Here is a 23,273-nt window from a genome sequence, read left to right as displayed (position 1 = left end):
CGTCTACAATGTGTGTTAGATGCCCTATTGAGGTAGAAGGACGTAGGTATAAGGTGAATCTCATCTGTTTGCCTCTCAAGGAATTAGAAGTAATTCTGGGAATGGATTGGCTAAATACCAATCGCATTCTCATAGATTGTGGAGCTAAGGAGTTGATTTTTCCGGAAGAAAATGAAGAAGAGTTGAGTGTGACGCTCGGCCAGTTGAAAGAAGATATCATGGAGGGCGCAAGTTGCTTTTTGATTATGACGCATGAAGACATAGGGGTTGCGGATAAGAGCTGTGAACGTTCGTCCAATAAGTATACTGAAGGACGAGCGGTTGTGGAAGAATTCCCGGACGTCTTTCCGGACGAGGTGCCTGGACTACCACCCGTTCGTGAAGTTGAGTTTACCATTGATCTGGTAACAACCGCAGCTCCCATATCCGTTCAACCATACAGAATGGCACCTGCTGAATTGGTTGAGCTTAAAAAGCAAATTGAAGAATTGATGGACAAGAGGTTCATCCGTCCAAGCGTGTCCCCTTGGGGAGCGCCAGTGTTATTGGTGAAGAAGAAGGATGGCAGCTCTCGGCTTTGTATTGATTATCGTCAATTGAATAAGCTGACCATCAAGAACAAATACCCATTGCCTCGCATTGACGACTTGCTGGATCAATTGCATGGAGCGAGCGTCTTCTCAAAGATAGACTTGAGATCGGGCTATCATCAGATTCGTGTTAAGGAAGGGGACATCCAGAAGACGGCCTTCCGTTCTCGTTACGGACATTATGAGTATGTAGTCATGCCGTTCGGTGTGACGAACGCTCCAGCAGTCTTCATGGACTACATGAACAGGATCTTTAGGCCATACTTGGACAAGTTTGTGGTGGTGTTCATTGACGATATTCTCATCTACTCCAAGAGTTGTGAAGAGCATGAAGAGCATTTGAGGTTGGTACTTGGAGTGTTGAGAGAAAAAGAGTTGTACGCTAAGCTGTCCAAATGTGAATTTTGGATGAAGGAAGTACAGTTCTTGGGTCATATTGTGTCCGCTGGTGGGATTTCAGTCGACCCAGCTAAAGTACGAGCGGTCTTAGAGTGGGAGAGTCCACGCTCGGTCACGGAAGTTAGAAGTTTTGTGGGACTCGCGGGCTACTACAGGCGCTTTATAGAAGGATTTTCTAAGATAGTAGCCCCATTAACCCAGCTGACCAGGAAAGATCACCCGTTCGCTTGGACCGATCGGTGTGAATCGAGCTTCCAAGAGTTGAAGAATAAGTTGACGAGCGCTCCAGTTTTGGTGATTCCGGACACTGCCAAACCTTTCGAAGTTTACTGTGACGCATCTCACCAAGGTTTGGGGTGCGTTCTTATGTAAGAGAAGAAGGCAGTGGCGTACGCCTCTCGGCAGTTGAAGATACATGAGAGGAATTATCCGACGCACGACCTGGAGCTGGCAGCGGTCGTCTTCGCTTTGAAGATTTGGAGGCACTACTTGTATGGATCCGTTTTCCAAGTCTTCAGCGATCACAAGAGCCTCAAGTACCTCTTCGATCAAAAGGAGTTAAACATGAGACAAAGGAGGTGGCTTGAGTTCTTGAAGGATTATGAATTCGAGTTGCTTTACCATCCTGGAAAAGCGAACGTTGTGGCGGACGCCCTAAGCAGGAAGACAGTGCATGTCTCGCTAATGATGGTGAAGGAGCTGCGCTTAGTGGAGAGTTTTCGAGACCTAAGGTTGCAGTTCGAGTTGGAGCCGAACAGTATTAAATGTTGCACCTTGAGGATATCAAGTGATGTGTTCGACCGAATCTGGATAAAACAACGAGAGGATGAAGAATTGATGAAGATTTTAGGCGCGCTCGGTACGGATCAAGCCAAGCATTTCAACGCTGGAACGGACGGCATGTTACGTTACATGGGACGGACGTGCATTCCAAATGATGGAGAGCTGAAGCGAATCATCTTGGAGGAAGGACATCACAGTCGTCTTAGCATGCATCCTGGCATGACTAAGATGTATCACGATTTAAAGCAGTCGTTCTGGTGGCCAGGAATGAAGAGTGATGTCGCACGTTTCGTGGCTTCATGTCTAACTTGTCAACGTGCCAAAGCTGAATATCAAAGACCGGGCGGCCTACTGCAACCTTTGGAGATTCCAGAATGGAAGTGGGACAGCATCTCAATGGACTTCGTGACACACTTGCCTCGCACATTCAAGAATCACGATTCCATTTGGGTGATAGTGGATCGTTTAACGAAGAGTGCTCACTTCCTACCCATCAACTTGAAGATGTCATTGACTAATTTGGCCAAGCTCTACATCAAAGAGATCGTTCGTCTGCATGGAGTGTCGTCCAGCATTATCTCTGACCGAGACACAAGGTTCACCTCTCGGTTTTGGCAGTCGTTGCAAAGTGAACTGGGCAGCAGACTTCAAATGAGTTCAGCGTACCATCCTCAGACGGACGGTCAGTCCGAGAGAACAATCCAGACGCTTGAAGATTTATTGCGAACGTGCGTACTCGATCATATGGGCGTTTGGGACGAAGTATTGCCGTTAGTAGAGTTCACCTACAACAACAGTTTCCAGTCAAGCATTGGGATGGCTCCTTTTGAAGCCCTATACGGACGTAAATGCCGCACACCACTTTGCTGGTTTCAAGAAGGGGAGAACGTATTAACAGGACCGGAGCTCGTTCAACAAACAACTGATAAGGTGAAATTAATTCAAGAGAGATTGAGGACGTCCAGAAGCAGGCAGAAGTCATACGCAGATAAGAGGAGACGACCCTTGGAGTTCGAAGCTGGCGATCATGTTTTCCTAAGGTTAAATCCAACTACTGGAGTAGGCAGAGCATTGAGGTCAAAGAAGTTGTCTCCCAAGTTCGTAGGGCCGTACCAGATCACCAGGAAGATTGGACCAGTTGCATACGAGATTGCTTTACCTCCACAATTGTCCAACCTTCATCCGGTATTTCACGTGTCTCAACTTAGAAAATACGTATCAGATCCTTCGCACATATTGGAGCTTGAGGACGTTCGTCTTCGCCAAGATCGAACGCTGGAGATGAAGCCAGTTCGTATTGAAGACGAACGCACTAAAGTACACAAAGGGAAGGACGTTCGTCTGGTGAAAGTGGTGTGGGACGACAAGACTGGCGATTCTACTTGGGAAGTTGAGGATGCCATGAAGGACTTATACCCTCATCTATTCCCTGGTAAGACTTAATTTTCGAGGACGAAAATTTTTTTTTTAGTTAGGGGGATTGTCACGCCCCATTAATTACTCTGATGAGTCACCACTGTGCTTCCATTAATGCACCGTGACACGCACACCCTTCCATTAAAACGCACTCACACTCACACTGCATGCATGCTGACAAGTGTCACTTTGGAACGTTTCCAAGAGTTAGTGGAATCCAAGTGGCAGCACGCGGATGGACGTTCGTCCTACGTGGGAAGAGAAATTAATTTCTCTGGAAAACTCTTCCCATTACTCTGCACACTTCATCTTCTTCCTCCAACTCTCTGATCTCAAACTCTCTACCTTCTCTCTAGAACCCTCCATCTTCTCTTTTCTACAACTCACCCATCTTTGCTCCGTTCACGTTTCAGCACCGTGAGAAGCGTCCCTGCACCTTGAGCTTTCCATCAAACCGATTGGTTTTGGATTCTGAAACGGGTAAGTTTCACGTCCTCAACCACCCTTCATTTTCAACATGCAAGCTTCCTTTTGAATCTGCACGAGTCTTCTCTGAAACGTTATTTGGTTTTTTTTGTAATTTTAGTTTAAGGAAATCTTGGGTTGAAACGTAAGGGGTAGAAAAGAGGGTACTGGAGTCTTGTTTTCTTTCTCTGAAGAACGAACGCACGTTGCTTAATCCGGGTAAGGGAAGCTTATTGGTTTAATTCATGTTTGGTTTAATTCATGTGATCTCTGTACTGCATGTGAGTGTGTGAAGTTTGAAAATATGATTATGATTCTGAGATGATATATGAAAAGTGATGCATGTATGTACTGAGAATTTTATGCTTGTATATATGAATGATCTGTAAAGTTGAATGTTGTATGATCTTGGTATTGAATGATTGGATATGATGTTTAATTCAAAGCTTGAGAAGTATAAGATATGATATGATATGATTAAATGAATGTAAGTATACTGGAAAATATGGTTACTGTATGTGGAATGTAAATATGAAAAGCCTATGAAAATGAACGTTCGTTATCGATACGGTCATTGACCGTTCGGTATTAGCAGTAAATTCTTGACGTAGTCGGACCCTTTCATTTGGAAAGGACTCCCTTTGAGGACGAACGCACTCTTATATAGCATTACGTGTGAGCATTTGGCCAGACGTACCCTTCATGAGTGTTGCGTGAGATTGAGAAGCTTGATAACATCCCTCTTGAACACTTAGTCAAATTGTAATACATAAATTTCAAGTATCTTACCTTATATAAAGCCCAAACTTCTTAAATTTTGAATCAGTGAAAAGTCTTGACCTAAAAGCGTACGTTCCTAAGTGGCGCTCGGTCTTAGACCGAACGCTCGTCCTAAAAATGTACATGATAATTAGCGCTCGGTCTGATACCGAACGTTCGTCCAAAGCGTATGTGATAAAGAACGCTCGGTCATATACCGAACGTTCGTTCCTTCTTTAAATTATCAGCGAACGGTATTAGCGTTCGTCCGGAATTGAAATAGCGTTCGTCCATAAATCTAAACAGCGTTGTCCAATAGTTCTATTGACGCTCGTCCAAGTCCTCAGTGACGTTCGTCCAAAATTCACTAAAAGCTTATTTTTGCGCTCGGTCATTGACTGGCGTTTTGTCTCCTGAATTAAATCTTGTCCAGTTTATTTATCCAAACAACTTGGGACTTTACCTATCCATTGGATTCGTTCAAGTGTTACTGAACTTAGATTTTTTCTAAGTATTATTTGGATCGTACTATAATCAGTTCATTTAACTGATTCAAAGGAGTCTTTCTTGGTTTAGCTCTTGACGTTCGTCCTCGTTATGAAGGGGAGTGAACGTTCGTTTTTTTACAAAAGTGGAACAAAGAATGAAAATGTATTTAAGAGGATGAGTTAAGATGTGCGAACACTATGAGAATTGATACTGTGATTGTGGAATTTGAACGAGCGTTCCAGGGAGGAACGACTCTTGGTTGAAAGATTGAGAATTGTAAAGTATGAATGTGGCAAGCTTAGCTGGCGGGTCATCCTGATATTCCGTGAGTGCTCGTTCTCACGTAGAGAGGAGCATGTCATGCGTGGGAATGGCAGGAGGTCTTAGTCCATAACTGTAACTTGGACAGAACGGACTAACCTCAGGTGGCAGCTGACGAGTATTCCAGCTCTTCCACCTGGGTGCACGGACGTCGTAGCTACACAGAATTCATACATGTCCGGACGGTCGGTCTAGTATCAGGATTTTGGTTGAGTTTGTGTATGAAATGAATGCATGTGTAGTGAATAAATTTATATGTTGATATGCATAAACTGTATGTTTGACTTAAATTAAATTCAGTAAGCTTACCCTTGCATTTCCTTTGTGTTGTCTTGTCTATGTATATCCGTCTTGTCAAATGCAATGATCATCCGTGTGGATGTGAGCAGAGGGAGATGCGTCCCTGGAGCAAACTCTTGAAGAGGAACTCATTGCTGAAGAAAATTTAGTAGAAGTTGAGGTGAAGGCCGAACAGTGAGGCGTTCGGTTATTTAGTTAGTGTAATTAGAGTAGCGAGCGGCTGTGAGCGAGCGTTCTTTTTGTTGATTGTAAATAGTTGGACGTTCGGTAATGTTTTTGTAAACCGTTCGTCCTTGTTCTTTTGTGAACACTCGTTAATTAATATAGGAAAGGTCGTTCGGCCGTTTATTTAAATCTGTTTCCTTTACTTTTAAAACTGTTTGAGTTATTAATACGTGTAATTATTCTGAGTATATGGTTGATGACTGTATAATTTTGGGATGTTACATTTAACATAACATTAATTATTTTTAATAATTATATAACCATTTTCTCACTTAATTTTTGATTAATTTACCTTTATGTATTTATCATGAAATAGAACTAAAACGGGTAAACAAGACAATTTCAAAAAAATATATTTATTACAGTAATTTCATACATATAAATTCAAAACATTAATAAAAATAGAAAACTATAATTTATAGTGGAAATAAATTAATTTAATTTAATTATTTTCGCATCATTCCTAAAATATCCTTTAATTAAGTATGATTTATTTTCAATAATTTTTGTCATGGTCTCAAATTTTAATAAATATTATTTAATAAAAATTAAAATTAAGATCAATAAAATTAATTTATATCAGTTGGCTTTCTTAATTAGTATAATTTTAATTATTTTCACGTATATCAAAGTTTAGAACCTCAGATAAACACTATAGAATTTTAATAGGAAATTATTTTTTATACCTTGAAAAGGGAACATTCTCTGCTGGGAATTATTTAAATTGTATTTTTATAAGTATAAACATGACATGACCTCTAGACAAAAATCTTGTGCGTTCTTATATTTCTGAAAATAACCTTAAAAAAAGTTGTCTTGTCAGAACTCTTCACAATAATAACATTCCAACTACATCGCTTTTGCTTCCCCTGAACTAGCGTACACCAAAGCCCCTGGCTTTGGTCTTTCGCTAGGGTTTGGGGATTTCCCATTTCCCATTTCGTCAGTTCTACGTTTTCTGTGATCACCTTTTTGCCCCTAAAATTTCCAATCGTCTTCTTCTCTCGGTTCTAAACTTCTCAAGTTCAGAGGTACCTCCTTTATTCTCTATTCTCTATTTTTCTTCGAGTCTTCTTACAAGTTGCAAGCTCTTGCTCTTCATTTTTATTTTTTTATTTCTTTTATAAAACGATGATATTTTAAGAAACCCAGCACTTTTTTTAAGATTGTTTGAGCATATGGTTTTCTGGGTCAGAGATCAAGGTTTGACTTTTAGTTGAGTTTTCGTAGTTTTTGAATTGGAAGAACATGGCAGTCATGTTATTGAAAGTTGAGATCTTTTAAGATTTGGGTTTCGATTTAGGTATTAGAGTTTTGTTGATCTGTTAACTTGATCGATGTTTGATAGTCGAAAGGTTGTCAATTGGATATTTGGTGTGAATTTTGTTGGACTGTTGAGGATACTTTGAATTCCTTATGTTCAGTAACTTATTGGAAGTGAAACTGAAACAGAGAAATTCAATGCAGTTGTTTTTGAGGTGTTTCATGTGATCTTTGTTGTTCTGGTTCGGTTTGTTGGGGATCTCGAGTGGGACTTTTGCTGAAGGCTGTGACTCCGTAGCAATGCCTGAAAATCAGGGCTCTTCTTCGTCGCTGTCCTCGTTTGGTCGTTCATTATTTGGTGTGAGGCAGGAGCAAGTTCATTCCGTGGAAGCAAGTCATGAATCCGATTCCTGTAATTTAGAGCTTGGATTATTTCAAAAGCGTGTTACAGATAGGTTCCAAGACCTTTCTGTGGCTAGTGATGAGGAGTTTCTCACAATTAGTTGGATCCAGAAGGTCCTCGATGCGTTTATTCTCTGCCAAGAGGAATTCAGAGCCATTCTGTTGAATAACAAAGAGCATGTCACCAAATCCCCGCTGGATCGAATGGTTTCCGAATTCTTTGATAGATCAGTGAAGGCGCTTGACATTTGTAATGCAAGCAGAGATGGGATTGAGAAGATTCGCACATGGCAAAAACATCTGGAAATTGTCTTTTGTGCCTTTGGTTCAACTAAGAGAGCATTAACTGAAGGGCAGTTCCGTAGAGCAAGAAAGGCGTTGATGGATTTAGCATTGGCTATGCTTGACGAGAAAGAATCTGGATCAATCTTTTCTCAGCGTAATAGGTCTTTTGGGCGACATAACTCTAGCAAGGATCATCACTCAACAGGGCATTCAAGATCACATTCGTGGAGTGTCTCCCGGTCCTGGTCTGCAACCAAGCAACTACAGTCCATTGCGAATAACCTTGTTCCACCTCGTCCTACTGAGATTGCTGCTACAAGCAGGCTTGCGATTCCGGTTTATACAATGAACTGCATTCTGCTGATAGTTCTGTGGACCCTTGTTGCAGCTATTCCTTGTCAGGATAGGGGTCTAAGCATTCATTTTTCAGTCCCACGGCAATTATCCTGGAGTACTCCGGTTTCTGTACTTCATGAACGGATCACTGAGGAGTCAAAAAAGAGAGAGCGGCGAAACTCGAATGGCTTGTTGAAGGAGATACACCAGATTGAGAGTAGCAGCCGCCGCATGACTGACCTGATAGATTCAGCTCAGTTTCCATTGGCAGATGACCAGAAAACACAAATTGATTGTGATGTGATGGAGCTAATGCATGTCTGTGAAGCTTTAAGAAATGGGTTGGACCCATTGGAGCGCCAAGTGAGAGAGGTCTTCCGGAAAATAATGGCATGTCGAACTGAGGGGCTTGATTACCTTGGCACGTCTAGCCATAATGAGCAATGAAAATGGTGGGTTGTTGATGAGCTATCAGATGTACAAATTTGCAGAGCGTGTACATTTTTAAACTTCTTACCATCGTTTTTTGAGAGGAGGAATGACTCGGCAAGACAAACAGATAAATCTTTTAGCTCTCTTGTAATGCATTGTATTATTCTCAGTACTTGTTTGAAAAAAAGAATGGTCAGTTTACAAATTGAATAGTTTATAGTTTCTTTGCTTTGCTATATAAAATGGTGTTTTTGTTGCAATTGTATGCGGTCATCTTTAATGCAGCAAGTATAACTTCAGGAAGAAGGCACTTACACAATGCCTTGAAGGGAACTTGGACAAAGGGTCTAATGAAGGGCGTTTCAATTGAATAGATGTACAAGATTATTAGTTGAAATTTTATTCTTTGTTTGTACCCAAAACATGGAGAGAGAGGATGGGCAGAAATTATCCATTTTACATTTGTTTTCATTACAGTCCAATCTTTTTCTGATAGAGACAACTTACATTGAAAAGAAACGCAGAATGAAGAGAAACTGATGGGGGTGAGTGGAAATTTAGTCAGCTGATAGAATAAACTTGTCTTATCTTTCTGTATATATATACATCTATTTGACAATATTTGGTTAATTCCTTTGTGATTTTAGGGCTTATTTTAGTGTTTATGTATAAATGAAAAAAAACATTTTTCATGAACTTAAATTGATTTATTTATAACTTAAATTATATCTCTGGTGTCACTTTTTAAAAATTTTAATTATATAAATAAACTAACTTTGGTTTATTGAGATATTCATTTATTGTTTTCGTTCTAGCGTTTTCTCCTTTAAAGGTGTTTATTAAGAAGCTTGTTTACACGTAATCATAGTATATTTGTCCAAAGCTTCTAGAATCTTATTGTTTTGCGTAATATTTCTAGATTTGAGAAAAGAAAATTGCTGTTTGTGTTTCTACCATGAGCACTTGCAGCTAAGAGCTTCTTAGACTATCCTTTATTTAGCCAATCATACAAAGCAAAGCGCCGGTAGAACGTACATTTGATATCTCGCTTGGTACTAATAATACTATGTATTCAGTTTTTGCACATGTTCGTTTTCCACTTTCCCCAAGTATGATACACAGTACACCCTTAAATAAAAGGCATCTATGTTCAGACTGCTCAAATACTACGCAGATATCTGACTCGAAGAATTTAGTTTGGATGCATTATTCAGTATTCATCCAATGAAGCACTGAACTCTGAACTAGTATTACGTTTAATCTACAGTAAGGTATATTTAATCTGCGCAAACAAGTACATAAATAAGAACAAACAGAACTAGTAACAGGTTTAAAAGGCACTATGATACCAGAAAGCGTAATCTGAAGTAAAAGGATGGATGTTCTGTAGAAAATTACTTGAATATTATCTGTCAATGTATAACATTTTCTATAGGTTCCTAAGCAGACAGGGTAAAGTAGTCATTCTGTCTTTTGTACATACACGCCTACACCCTGCCTGTTGGCCAAAAGAGGCTGTATCCCCATCCACAACCGAGAAAATATATATATATATATATATATATATATATATATATATATATATATATATATATATAACTACATAGAAAAGGCTTGTTACAATGGCCAAGGTCCCATGCATCTTTCTTGCTCCGCAAATTCCTCCATTTTCCTGATCCGGATTTTTTGGAGGGATCAAATTTACCAATTTGTCACACCGTGAGGATGGTGTTGGAAGCGTACTACATGCCCCTGATGGGCTTTGAATTGGAATCTGTGAGCTGTTTTTGATTTCAATCCCATGCTTTCAGCTCCAATGTTCTTGAAGTATGTCTCAACTTCACTGTCTATCTAAATCAACAAGTTGTCTGAATTCCAAGTAGATTACTTCTTTGCTAACAAAACAGCTCCGGGAAGGACCACATTATGAACTTCGCAAAAATGTCAGATTCCAAGAACTCAATATGAGCTGTCCGTCCAATAAGTGTGTTTAAGTTCCTGCCATAGGAAGAGGTGTTGAAGTTGATGTCACAGCGCATGACCACCCTATCGTCAGAGTGGGTTCGGATTTGGTCCAAGCAATTATTCAGCATCTCCATGAAGATTTTCCCTCTTCTAGAGAAATCCAATGAAGATGCTGGACAAGGTTCTATTCTGGCAGAATGGTACGGTACATAGCCATCCTGACATGTAACAACAATGAATCATTATGATATACTTGAAATAATAAAAGAAAACTGGAGCCCGGTTAAAGCTTATAAAGATAAAAAAGCCTGGTTCGTAAGGTTACCAAGCATTGAACTATATAACAAGATCCTATCATTTGCACAGGACCCTTATCATGAATTAACAAAAATAATTTAATTTAAAATGATGGAAGACATTTGCATAAGAGTGTGACTAAACAGTAAACATATGGTTATTAGCATAAATCCTAATCGATGTTAGCTTCCCACCCTGTAGATTTCTACATATTTTGCTTTTCTCTTCCTACATCTTTTGCTACGTCTTCACCTTTCAGGAAGTGATCTAGCATTTGAATGCAGGAAATTTTAAAAATAATGTAAGAAGTTCTTCTAGAGTGTCTTATAAACTATGACGATTCGCACATAAGCATATAAAGATTACCTGAGGTGATGACAAAAGAAGCACATTCCGGAAGTTAGCCAATGTCTTCTCCTGTAGACAATAGTAAACAGTAAGACTAATATCACTTGTGTCCCTGTTTTCACTTCATTGAAATATAGCAAACGAATATGAACAAAACCCTGTAGCCCCAATTCTCCAATAACTTAACTTCCTTTTCAAAGCCCAAAAAAAGGCATTAATTTCACAATTACGGAAAAGGAATCCTAGATATAGGGATCAGGTAACTTATAATCAAGAGTAAAATATTAGGCATTCCATACCTTGGAAAGATTATAGATGAAAGTATTTTCAAGATCAGGGTCATCTGTAAATGTAAGTTGGTGAATGCATTGTGTGCCCTTGAGCTTCTTCAATATCCACAGCCCTGAATTGAATAGAGAGTTCGAACTATACATATAACCCAAATGTGGACCAGATATGGAGACATATGTTTGCAAGTATCTTAGATATGGCTCCATGATGCTCTCTGGAATTATTTTAAGAAAGACATTACTTTCCCTAGTTTAATTTCTAAACGCTACTGTCAAAAAAATTATGCGTAGGTATACCTGTTAAGGCTGTCCTGATAATGAGATTCCCAATAGAATGACCAACAAAGCTAAGCTTGATATCCTTCAAGTTTCCACTTCTTGAAGCTTTATCCATCTTCTTTTTCAGGAAGGAGATCACTTCTTGGGCAAGCCGTGATCCCATTTCTCTGAAGTCTCCAGATGTTTTATCTTCATTTGCCTCTGACATTAGAAAATGTATCTTGGGGTCTATTAAAAGCCATTGGTTCCGAACAAGCCGTAAATCTAAATGATTTCCCTGTTAAGTTTAAGTCATGGAGAGCACGCTTGGTCAAATCATATATTTGTGGAAATAAAAGATAAACAAGACAATAATAGTTGTGATGTATTGACTCTACATCAGCATAGGGGTCCATCTTCTAAAAGATGTCTAGTAGTATTAAGATTTAGTTAGACAGTCTATTGTCTACCCCTTGTATTGTAGATAATATTTTGTTTCAACTATCTCAACAGGTTTTTGTTAGTCCTTAGTTATACACGCTACTCTGTGGGGTATGTCGTGTTGATAATTCATTCACTCTTTGTATAACCTTATATTATAAGAGTTACTTTTTTTTATTCTTGTTCTCATGGTTTTTCTTTGTTATCATTGTGCAAACCCAACAATTGGCATCACCTATAGAGTCAGTCAGTGGAAAGAATTTGAAGAACAAATTTCAAAGAAATTACCACTAAATTTGACATTGAGAAGTTTTCTGGTGAACTTTGCATTATGGAGGATCAAGATGACAACTATCTTGATACAATAAATGTGTTGATGCAATAAAGGAGGCAAACATATCAACGTCTGTCTAAGAAGGAGAAGATTGACATGATCAACAAAGCTAGAATCACCATAATTATGTCTTGGAGATAAGGCATTCAAGGAAGTCACTAAGAGAACTGTTGTGTCAATGTGGATAAAACTTGAGTTCTGGTAAATGACAAAATCTTTGGTACATAGACTCTGTTTAAAACAACAGTTGTATCAATCCAAGATGATAGAATCAAGAACGATGGTGGCCCAGCTAGCAGTTTGATCTAATGGGTTTGACAACTAAGATTAAACACGGTACTATAAAGATTGTAAAGAGAGCATCTACAACTACTAAGGGGATGAAAAAGAATGGTTTTTACACACTAGATGGTTTACCAGTGATAGCATATGCATCTGTGCCTAGTCAAATGATGCAAGACAAAGTTGTGGCTTTGAGGTTGGGGCACATAAGTGAAAAAGGTTTGGTGGAGCTGGGAAAACAAAACCTATTGGGAGGCAATATAATGGATAAGCTGGAGTTTTGTGTACTTCGAAAGTCTCATATATTGAAGTTTGGGGTTGGTAACCATGTGTCCAATAGACCGTTTTAACCTATTGGAGTCTAACATGAGCTCAAACTCATGTTGAAAAGTCTTATTTCCTTACTATCATAGAGGATTACTTGCAAAGGGTGTGTATTTATATATTGAAAAGTAAAACTGAGCTTGTTGGGATGTTTCAAAAGGGGCACACCATGAACGGTAATCAATAGATAACCAAACTCCAAGTGGTTAGAATTGACAACAAATTGGAGTTTGCATCAGAGCAGTTTAATGAGCTTTGTAAGATAGAAGGTATAAGAACTGCAGATACATTTCAACAAATTGGTCGTGCTGAGGTGTGTTATTGGGAGCTAGTTTTCCTAAGTTCTTCTAGAGAGAAACTGCAATCACTATTGTCTATTTGATAAATAGGAGTCCATTGTTTGCTTTGATGTTTAAGATTCCCATGGAGGTGTGGCGTGAAAAACCATTGTTTGCTTTGATGTTTAAGATTCCCTTAGTATAATAATACTTGATATTGAAAGGATATTTTCTGCTGTAATATCTAACAAGTAATTAGTAAGATTAGTTCAGAGGTAGCTTATATTAGAACAGAGTTTTCTTTCCTTCATAGGTCACCGACACTGCTAGGATCACATTCCTATAACAGTAGAATCCTCAACTAAGCTATAGTTAATTCTAATTATCCTACAAACAAGTAATATATGTATTTTTGGGAAAAAGAAACACAAGCAAGATGGTAAATATTCATGCAAGAGTTTCAACATACACAAACATAAATGCACCAGATCAAGGCTAATAATACTTATTAACAGATGAAATGCTTAAAAATCCAGTATAGATAGTTATTCAAAGTTGTATGTATACATACCTTTTTTAAGATTATAGATTTAATGTTGTACAAAGATGTAACAGTGAATGATCATACATCTAAATCTTTTAAGGACTAACCAAGTCTGTAATTATATTGTATAATAATCAATTTTAGCAATTTAGAAAAGATACAGCAAAACAGAATGCTGCAATTTTCATTATTGGTGATATGTGCTTAAAACTATATGTTCAGTTAGGCTTTTACGTTTGTATAGAAGAAATTAATACCCACAGATTTACCACGTGGATAACTTTAAAATGAAGTCACAACAAAAAGAAAATATATAGTACTCTAGTTAATCTTATATTTATTAATAAGAATGAGAGTTGCGAACAACCAAATCATGACAAAGGAAAAACCAAAATAATTTTTATCCCAGAACATAAATTGCAGCTTCAGTTTTCAGAGAAAACCACTTTGGATTGTAACTTCTAAAAGACTGAAGGCCAAAGTAACAACAAAGAGAGACAAAACTCAGATCAAGGTAAAAGCAACTGCAAGAATGTGAAACATGCCTGAAATCCATGAACAAAAACAACTATCCTTAAAACAAGCTCATTCTGCTGTGAACTGCCACCAAACAACTTCTTTGCGGCTCTGGATCCATTTTCTAGAATATGCCTGTTTTTGTCATCCAAAGGATTGAAGTCTGAGTTCACACTGGCAGAATGGTACCCGTTTGTCAAGCGTTCTATAATAATGATAGGAACCAGCAGAAGATCTCCAAATATAAACATGTCTTGAAGTGACCTATTGTTTATCTGCATGTGAATCACATATCATCAATTCCAGACAGCTTAAACTAAAACACTGCAAAGAACCCCCGAAAAAAAAACATATTGTCTTACCCTCATTTGTGATATTCCCCGCCTGTGAAGTTCTGCACGCATTGTTGCACTTTGAATAGGCTGAATTGAAGAAAAAGGAACGTAACATATTTGAAGAAAATGACCCAGTAAAGAAAATCCATAGCACAACAGAACTAATAAATATTAAATAGCAGATTATTACATCATCAGTAAATCTTCTTGTTAGTATTGAACTTCTATGTACACCGTGGGACATGGACGTCCCCTCAACTCCATTGATCATATTTTGATGAGGCATTGCAACCTTTGAGTACACCATCCATATAGACCATTCAGTTCTCCGATCAATCACCCAGGACTTCCGCAGAAATTCCAATATTTTTGTTCTGTTTTCCCTGGTTAAAATGATAAAGTAAAAAAACATGTTATTGAATTAATGCACTGCTGAAATGTTATTCTCAAATAATAAATTTCTTACAACATAACAGTCTAGCTATGCCATATAAAAACTGTACAACAAATTTATGACAGAAATCAGCCTCGTTCTGGACAAGCTAATCTCACTAGCCAGTCAAAGAACTAGAGCTTGGCAAAAGTTGGAAAAAGAATATTCAAACTGAAAGAAGACTGGATAAAATAGTTCTTCATTACGCTATAATGATCAGAAAGGATATACAACTATAGAAGCATTATACTAAAAAGAGCTACAAGGACATCAAAGATGCCAAACTTAAATAATTATTTGGACATGAAATCACTGCAATTATATTTAACAAACCTGTGGAATTTCAGAAATATATTCCAGAGACATAAGAGTTGATTCCCTAGAGACTGGAAAGAGCTTAAGAGATGATCATCCCAAGAGAAAGGTTGGATAGACTTCTCAGTAAGGTTATTGATATAATAAGCAGACTTCTGGTTTAGGGAAACATGGAAGTTGTAAATCGGTAAACAGTCTAAAACACAAAGAAGCTAAAACAAATAATAAAATGTTCGTGTTGACAGAATTAAAAACCTCGGCACTTATTACTTGTGTCATGTCAGACAGTTGAAGTGATGGTTCACCATCAACACTTTCCACACATGCAGGTGGAGTAGGAGCAAACCATTCTGTAGCATCTGATTCAAAAGTAATTTCAGTCAAATCAATAGCTTTGCCAATGCCTGTGCTTATTCTTCTCAAATCTTCAAGCAGGATATCATATGCAGCCATCAATGCTTTGATGAGCATAACCTGATTTGAGTTTTGAGAATCAGAAGAAGAATAAGTTATAATAGTAGTCAAAGAGATTTCTCAACAAAATTAAGCTTATCAAATAATATAAACCACAATTTTGCAACTTATAACACCTCAAAATCAGAAATAATGTTATCATGTGATGTGATCTATACACAACACCTCATACCTTGTTTGACCCAACATAATCTTCAACATAAGCACCTTCTGAACCTCTGGATTCACTGATATAATTCAACTAATCATATTCAAAAGCTAAAACAATACATTATGTACAATAAGAAAAAGAAACAATTAAATTATGGCTGCTAAAGTTATAAGGTTTAGATAGTGAATGGGAAAAGAGAATGGTTATACTAGTCAATAAAATATGAGATTAAATTTGACTTTTATAAAACAAAGCAGTCCGTCTCCAATGCCCATTGAGACTAATGATTAGGTATAACTTAAGTAGCACTAGCTCAAGCCCACTAACAATAGCACAGCACACCTAACCCTAACCCTAACCAAACAGGAAAACAACTTCTAAGACAACTCCTTGCTTCGGAGGACTAATTGATTATAATGATATTCCAACAGTGATGATGCAACGGTTAGTTTGAACTTCAAAAACTGGAGTTCTGACAAACCTGGATACCTTCTGTTGAGATGTGTGATAACTAGCTTTTAGTAGGCTGATGTGAATGCTTGTATCAACAAGGACAGCATGGAAAGCGTCAAAATGAACAGGACAATATGAATGCAATCCTCGAAGAGCTTTAGGGGGGATTTTATATTCATGAACTGAAGCAGCATATGGATCCAGAGAACCTTGTAACTCAGGCCTGCACAAATGATGAATTAATCTCAGTTAAAAACCTGAAATTCACACGATCGTAATAATCAAATTTAATTAAAAGTCAAATGAATATTTGCACACTAGTTGAGTACACTAGTGCACAAAAAAGGAAAGGGAACTATTAACTAACCCAGTTCGAGTTATAGGAGCATGCATGAGTTCAAACTTCAAGATGACAGAAGAGGATTGTACCTGTGTTTAGATAATAACCAAAACTTTACAAGACAGAAGAAAAATAAAATGGCGCACATCACTAAAGCAGCAAGTCACAACAGTTTTTTTTTTTTTTAATTATGGATTCTTATAAAAAAGGAACCTATTTCTTTGCACGTCAGATGTAGAAATGTATTCAAATAACCTTGAGCTCATGAAGACAATTGTATCCAACAGTTAATGAAATCATAAGACATTCTTAAAAATACAGGTTTTCCTTCCCCAACCAAACTCGCCAAGGAATGACATGACTTCCTTTTCTACAACACATGATGCAAAGGGACAACTTCCCCTCTTTTGCAATTATTTTTTAAAGTTCATTGCCTCCGCAGTCAGCTCATTGAATGAAGAGAACAGGAGGAAGAAAAGGTGCCAATGGCATTTGCAGATACCATTGTAAATTGTGAATATTTAGTGTGAGATGACATGGACCAAGGGACAGCCATCAGCAACTTGAATCAGTATGTATGATTAGGTCCCTCTTTCAATAAGATTACACTAAATCTTATTGTCCTGCGTTTGACAAGATCTCCTATACTAGTTTGTTTCAACAAAAAAGAACCTCCATTTCGTACACAAATAAGTTTAAAGGGTTATATCAGTAAATCGTTAAAATAGTGAGAAAAACTGACCTCACACACACCAAAAGACAGGTAGAATGAGATCATGATGGAAAGATATACATCCTGTCTTGCATATTTAATATGGAATGGCGGTGTTGAAAAACTGTTGTCTGTATCATCAATCATCCAGACTCTACATAAATTGTCAGAACCCACTTCAGGAGCTGCAGCTCAAAGAAAAAGGATGGATTCTAGGATTATACACTATAGCTTGAACAATTACACAAATATAATGCAATACAACAAACTAAGAGGACAAAATAATTATTCAGCATATCAAGTTTGTGATTGTAAATGTTCAGGTACACTGGAAGTGTTCGGAGGTTCAAAACAATACAACTTAAAGAGATTATTAGGAAAACATTACAATACAATAAGCGGAAACCTAAAGTTGAGTAAAACTATGCACAAAAGTACAAGTACTGGTCTGATCAAATTGCTTTGCAAACAGGCATGCATTTAGTTGCAGATAACTTATTTCTTAATATGGCTAACTGAAATTAGAAATGGAACTCGATCTACAAAAAGAAAAATTGTAGAATTCTGACAATGATTGACTTTAATTCCATAGTACCTGAACTCAAATAGAGATAGCAACCAACAATTTGATATAAGTTTGTCTTCTGAATTCCTAAAACTGGAAATGTATCCCTCACTGTGACAGAATTCATTAGATATCAATATCTGAGCAGACTCTGAATGACCCTGATTTTGATAAAAGTCACTACTCTTTGAATGGGACACCCAATAAATCCAAGAACAACTAATAGACATCTACTATCTTAAAATTTGGATTTAGACCTAATTCAATCTCAAAAACTAGCTCATGGACTATTGTTGTCTCCTACTTAAACACACTATTTTAATCATATTACTAGTCAATTAAGGATCTCCAAAAACTATCACATTAAAGACAAATCATTGATACCCAAACAAGAATATTGTTAAAGGGAAAAAAAGCTAAAATAAATACTACTTTTAGAGCCAAAATCATTCAAGTAGACTATTGTGCTTCTTGCAGCCATCTTGATGTGCTCACACCTCCCTAGTGATAATTTGTCATCTTTTTCTCAATTGGTGCTACAGCAACATCTTCCCATATGCAGTCATTTCATATCATGTTCTTTCTTATACGCCTATATCTTAGCATTTTCATTTCTACTACTACCACTTTTTTCCCATGTTCCCTTAAAGTCCAAAATACACTACCATAGAGTATAACCCAACGTATACTTGTACAATAAAGTTTTCCTTTTATCTTGGCATGTACTTTGTGATAAAAAAATAATCACTAATGTATTTTTTAACTTAAATGATCATGTATATATTTTGTGCGGTGCAGCATCCTCATTCATTTGTCTTCAATTTTGTATTACAGGTCAAAATATTAAGTTAAGAACTTTTTTATAAGGCATTTTCTCCCATGGTAACTTCCAAGTCATATTTCTCTTGTCTATTGTTAAACACACAAGGTATATACTTTGTCTTAATACTACTTAAGTGAAAAAACCTTTTTGTTTCCAATTTTTGTCTCCAAAGCTCAAGTTTAAATTTAATAGTTTGCTTTACTTCTTCAATCAAAACTATCATCAACAAAAGCATGCAAATTTAAATATAAATATAAATTTATGTTTAAATCCATCACTAAGAAAATCTCAAATTTAAATCGCAAATCAATAACATAGTTTTCAGCGTTACTTAGACATATTTAGACCTTTAATGTGTAAGATGAGCAATTTTTCATTTTATTAATAAATATATAAAAATATCGATTACAGCTTGAGAGGGTAGTTTTTCCAGTCCAAGCTTTATAATGAGTGCATTTCATATTAAAATTTTGTTCCTTAGTTTAGAAGCTTTTAATATAAGCCTTGCTTTCACATTTATATATGCCTTGTTATGGTAAAATATGCAAACAGCTTCATGAATAATAATAATAAATCAGGTTACACAGTTTTGACTGCTAAGAAGCAGGAACAAACTTCACTTATAAATTCAAGTATTATTTCAAAAAGAAAACAAGAAAGTTGAATGTAGCTCTGGCACATGAAATAGACATATTTCATATACAATATTCAAGAGAAAACATACACATTCAAACCTCATACTCAAACTCTTTACTGCACAACTCTGGCAGAGAAGCAAGTAATCTATTAGTTTACACTCAGCCCAAATTTCTGTCCCTAAGCATTTGGGGAATGGCTAGTGTGAAGTATTTCAAAGCACTAAAATGAGAAGTGTGGCTTCTATGTAATCCCTTTAATTTTGGATGACTACGCAGGATTTAAAATATCAAATGACACAAGTCTACAAAAAATTTAATGTACATATTGATTTCTTGGTTGTTAAATATTTGAAATTAGCTGAATAAGCCATTTCAACTGATACATGACTCGAGAATAAGTTGCCTTGAAATACTGTTAGCAATCCAGCCAGAGCATTAGGGCCCAAGAGGTTACAAAGAAGTCCAACTACTATCAAGACTTTGTTTGATGAATTATAAAACTAGTTCATGTTCGCTGCCATGTAGGAAAATAAGCATAACAGCCTGACAAAATCAAGCATTTCCATTATATTCTTTCTTCTTGTCACTTGATTATGCAGGGAACCAATGAGTTGTCAATGTAGTGACAATATATTCCTCTAAATGATTCAATAGAATCTAGAGAAGAATGAATTTTATCATTTTGCAGTATTTAGCTACTTTAATCCTTTTTTCATAATGCCATATCAAGTTGTCCAACCAGCAATGGCCGATCACAGTATCTATAAATTGGTTGCCAACTGCCTGGAGGACACCATACATCCCCTTACCCAACTCCAAACCACCCTCACTAACAACCAACAAGACCTCTCACACAACATTGATTGTATTCTTGGGCAGTTGTCTTCACTTACCACCTCACCCCATGCTTCGCCCCACTCCCCATCTCCATTATCACACCATCCCTCTATCAAAATAGAGCTTCCTAGATTCATTGGCCTTCACGTTGAGTTAGATCTTCAAAATCGAACAATTTTACAATTATTAGGGCATTCCCAACGAAGAACGGATTAGGATCACTTCCTTCTACATGGATGTCCCCCACTGAGTTGGTATCAATGAATGTTTCACAATGGTTTCCTCAAGTTGTGGCAAGGCATGTTGCAAGCTCTTGAGTCTTGTTTATCTTACTATGATGAACCTAAGAGAGCTATGTACAAGCTTACCTAGAGCGGCACCATCAATAAATACATCACCAAGTTTTAGAGCTTGCCCAATTGTATTGTCAACTTAGCTCCAATGTTCCTTTTGAGTTGCTTTAATTTTGGTCTCTCACCAGAAACTCACCACAAAATCTAGGAGGCTATTCAACATATGCTGATGACAAGTTATGGCCCTTGCCAAGTTGTAAGGGACCAAGTGAATGATCTTTGTCAGGCTCTCATGCCCCTTCCTACCACTCCAATGAAATCATCCTACTGCAGATCCTTAAGCATTAGTTTTACTCATTTGGGCCAACCCTTATCCTTTTATGCAAACGTACCCGTATCCCCTCAACCTGCTTTAGCTCTCTTCCAAATCACCTTACTCACACACCCACCACTGGTCCCTAACCCCTTTGCTAGGGAACACTAGCTCAACCTTAACCACATCTATCACCTTGAGGACAACGTGGCTTTTCTAGAGGAAGGAATTGTTAGCAATCCAGCACGATCATCACGCCCAAGAGGTTACAAAGAAGTCCACCTATTACTAAGACCTTTTAGCTTGATGAATTATAAAATTAGTTTATGTTGCTGCCATGTGGGAAAATAAGCATAACGGCCTGACAATTTTCCATTGCATTCTTTCTTTATAATACCTGATTGTGCGGGGAACTAAATGATTTGTTACTGTACGAAGCTGGAGAAGAATAATTTTACCATAATTTTGTTGTCATTTAGATGCTCTTACCTTTTCTTATTTACAGCAACATGTCAAATACCAACCGTAATTTCCATGTAAAGAACACGGTTTTGCTCGGATCTAACACACAACCTTGATGACAGCGCACCGGATCTCAATGAACCCGAAATTCATGTCTTCAACAAACTAGAACATCAAAACTTACTACAAACTAAACTACAGAAAATAGATGCACTTAACCACTAGTACACGAAGAGATTAGGAATACGTGTCACCTTCATACTGAACAACCCGCGCCGGAATCCCGGGATAGGAGTCTTCACCATCCTCCCATCTCATGGTCACCTTGATTTTGTACCATCTACAGAGCAGCAATAAAAATAAAATACCAATAAAAAGAAGCTGAAAAGTCTACAACAGTATCACAAGGAAAAATGGAGCAACAGAAAGTGGAGCTTAGTGCTTACCCTTGTTCAAAGAGGTCAAGATTATGAAACCTATGAATGTAAATTGCAACCTCGTGCACGGCATCGAGCACAGGCAACTGGTTTGGCCTTGCAGGGCCAGGATGTTGATGTTCAACATGGACCAACCTTTTGGTTGACCAATTCTTCTGATTCAGACCCACAAACCATCTGAGTCTCCGAAACATAAGTAGTCGTACTAGCAGCCGATACAGCAATACTTCAACCCCAAATGATTACTCATGCCTTAGTAAAAGTGGAGCAAAACCCACAAGTCCTGAATCTAAAAAGGAACCAACTTTCTCCCACCCACCTTCGTTTCAGTGCAGATCAAACCTATTAATGTTTTCTCGTGCTTGAAAGCATCACACTTTAAGTCATCTGTGAAGTGGGTCTCGGTTGAAGCGATTGATTGGTGGAATGAAGGAACAGTTAGGACCAAGATGAAAGAGAAATAATAAAAAGTGAATGAATCGAAAGCGTGTGGAAACAAGAGGAACAAAGACGCAACTCTGTTCATGATGAGGAGTAATAATTTATGAGTTATATACATGTTGGCACTTGGCATGGAAAGGAAAATCACTTTCGTCAACTCTTTTCGCAGGTACGCTATTAATGATCTCTTTCCTTTTTCTTTTTCTTAGAAGAGAAAAAAACTAAAACTAAAATTTCAAAATGGTAACATGGGATGTTGTGTCGGTGCAGACCTTATGCCTAAAACCATCTACTGAGATTGGTATATGTACACTGTACACTGTACACTGTATGTATAGCACGTATGATGTTAGTTTCTTTTCTGTTTTGTTATACGAGGAGAAAAACAGAGATTTTTGAATGCTCCTTTCATACATTATTTCACTTTACCATCTTTAATCCATTTGATTTTGTTGGAAATGGAAAATATGAACGAATGAACTCATTCTAACAGTTATTACATTTTGTCAGAAGAATTATTTTTAGGACAAATTTGTATGAAGTTAATGACAGATTAACTTTTCTTATGTTGTTGTGGTTAGTAGAGTTAAGGTGGTGATCGCCATTGGGTATTGGAATTTAATTATTTTATGCTCTTTTGTAAAATGTAGTAATATGAAACATAATGTGTCACGAAATTAAATGTGTTGTTGAAGTTAATTTGTATTCTAAGAAGTGTTTGGGTGAGAATTTACAAGGTTATTCAAATAAGGATCAAGTAGAGAATATATAAGACCTATATTTTTTTATAAAGGGTGTTGTTAATTAAAAATATGAGGTATTTAAGAATTTTTAAAATAACTAAACGAATTGATCTATTTAAATTAATTCAAATAAATAAGTATTTATTAATATTATAATTAAAATCTA

The 23,273-nt window shown here is 37.2% G+C and overlaps 1 protein-coding gene and 1 pseudogene across 4 annotated transcripts; one reads left to right on the top strand and one right to left on the bottom strand.

Annotated features, from left to right (window-relative positions):
• The first annotated feature begins 6,558 nt into the window (after positions 1-6,558).
• LOC148193609 (protein ROH1D pseudogene) lies at positions 6,559-8,939 on the top strand (annotated as a pseudogene).
• Positions 8,940-9,828: 889 nt separating this feature from the next.
• On the bottom strand, positions 9,829-22,539 carry LOC148193608 (uncharacterized). 4 transcript variants are annotated; one of them, XM_088098415.1, is made up of 15 exons: positions 21,933-22,539; positions 21,741-21,826; positions 17,586-17,740; positions 16,871-16,932; positions 16,532-16,726; positions 16,072-16,126; positions 15,681-15,899; positions 15,444-15,580; positions 14,868-15,060; positions 14,705-14,764; positions 14,372-14,617; positions 11,663-11,921; positions 11,375-11,478; positions 11,094-11,144; positions 9,829-10,648 (listed from the first exon to the last, which is right to left on the bottom strand). In XM_088098415.1, exons 1-15 carry the CDS (start codon positions 22,115-22,117, stop codon positions 10,361-10,363), a joined length of 2,295 nt encoding a protein of 764 aa, XP_087954541.1. In that variant the 5' UTR covers positions 22,118-22,539; the 3' UTR covers positions 9,829-10,360. The 4 variants fall into 4 exon arrangements, with proteins under 4 accessions (XP_087954541.1, XP_087954539.1, XP_087954540.1 ...); XM_088098413.1 differs by having other exon boundaries at positions 11,375-11,580; positions 21,933-22,533; XM_088098414.1 differs by having other exon boundaries at positions 11,375-11,580; positions 15,696-15,899; positions 21,933-22,533.
• Positions 22,540-23,273: the final 734 nt, after the last annotated feature.

The sequence above is a fragment of the Vigna umbellata genome, chromosome 9 (genome assembly GCF_029865625.1).
Source record: "Vigna umbellata cultivar VRB3 chromosome 9, Vumbellata_1.0, whole genome shotgun sequence".
In the NCBI taxonomy this organism is placed as follows: Eukaryota; Viridiplantae; Streptophyta; class Magnoliopsida; order Fabales; family Fabaceae; genus Vigna; species Vigna umbellata.
This window is presented reverse-complemented; position numbering and strand designations above follow the sequence as displayed.

Coding starts and splice junctions, on each gene's coding strand:
- LOC148193608 (XM_088098413.1), bottom strand. CDS start 22,117: ATGTTTCGGAGACTCAGATGGTTTGTGGGTCTGAATCAGAAGAATTGG. Junction 21,827..21,932: donor CTTGACCTCTTTGAACAAGG/GTAAGCACTAAG, acceptor GCTGCTCTGTAG/ATGGTACAAAATCAAGGTGA. Junction 16,933..17,585: donor TGTCTTTTGGTGTGTGTGAG/GTCAGTTTTTCT, acceptor ATCTAAACACAG/GTACAATCCTCTTCTGTCAT.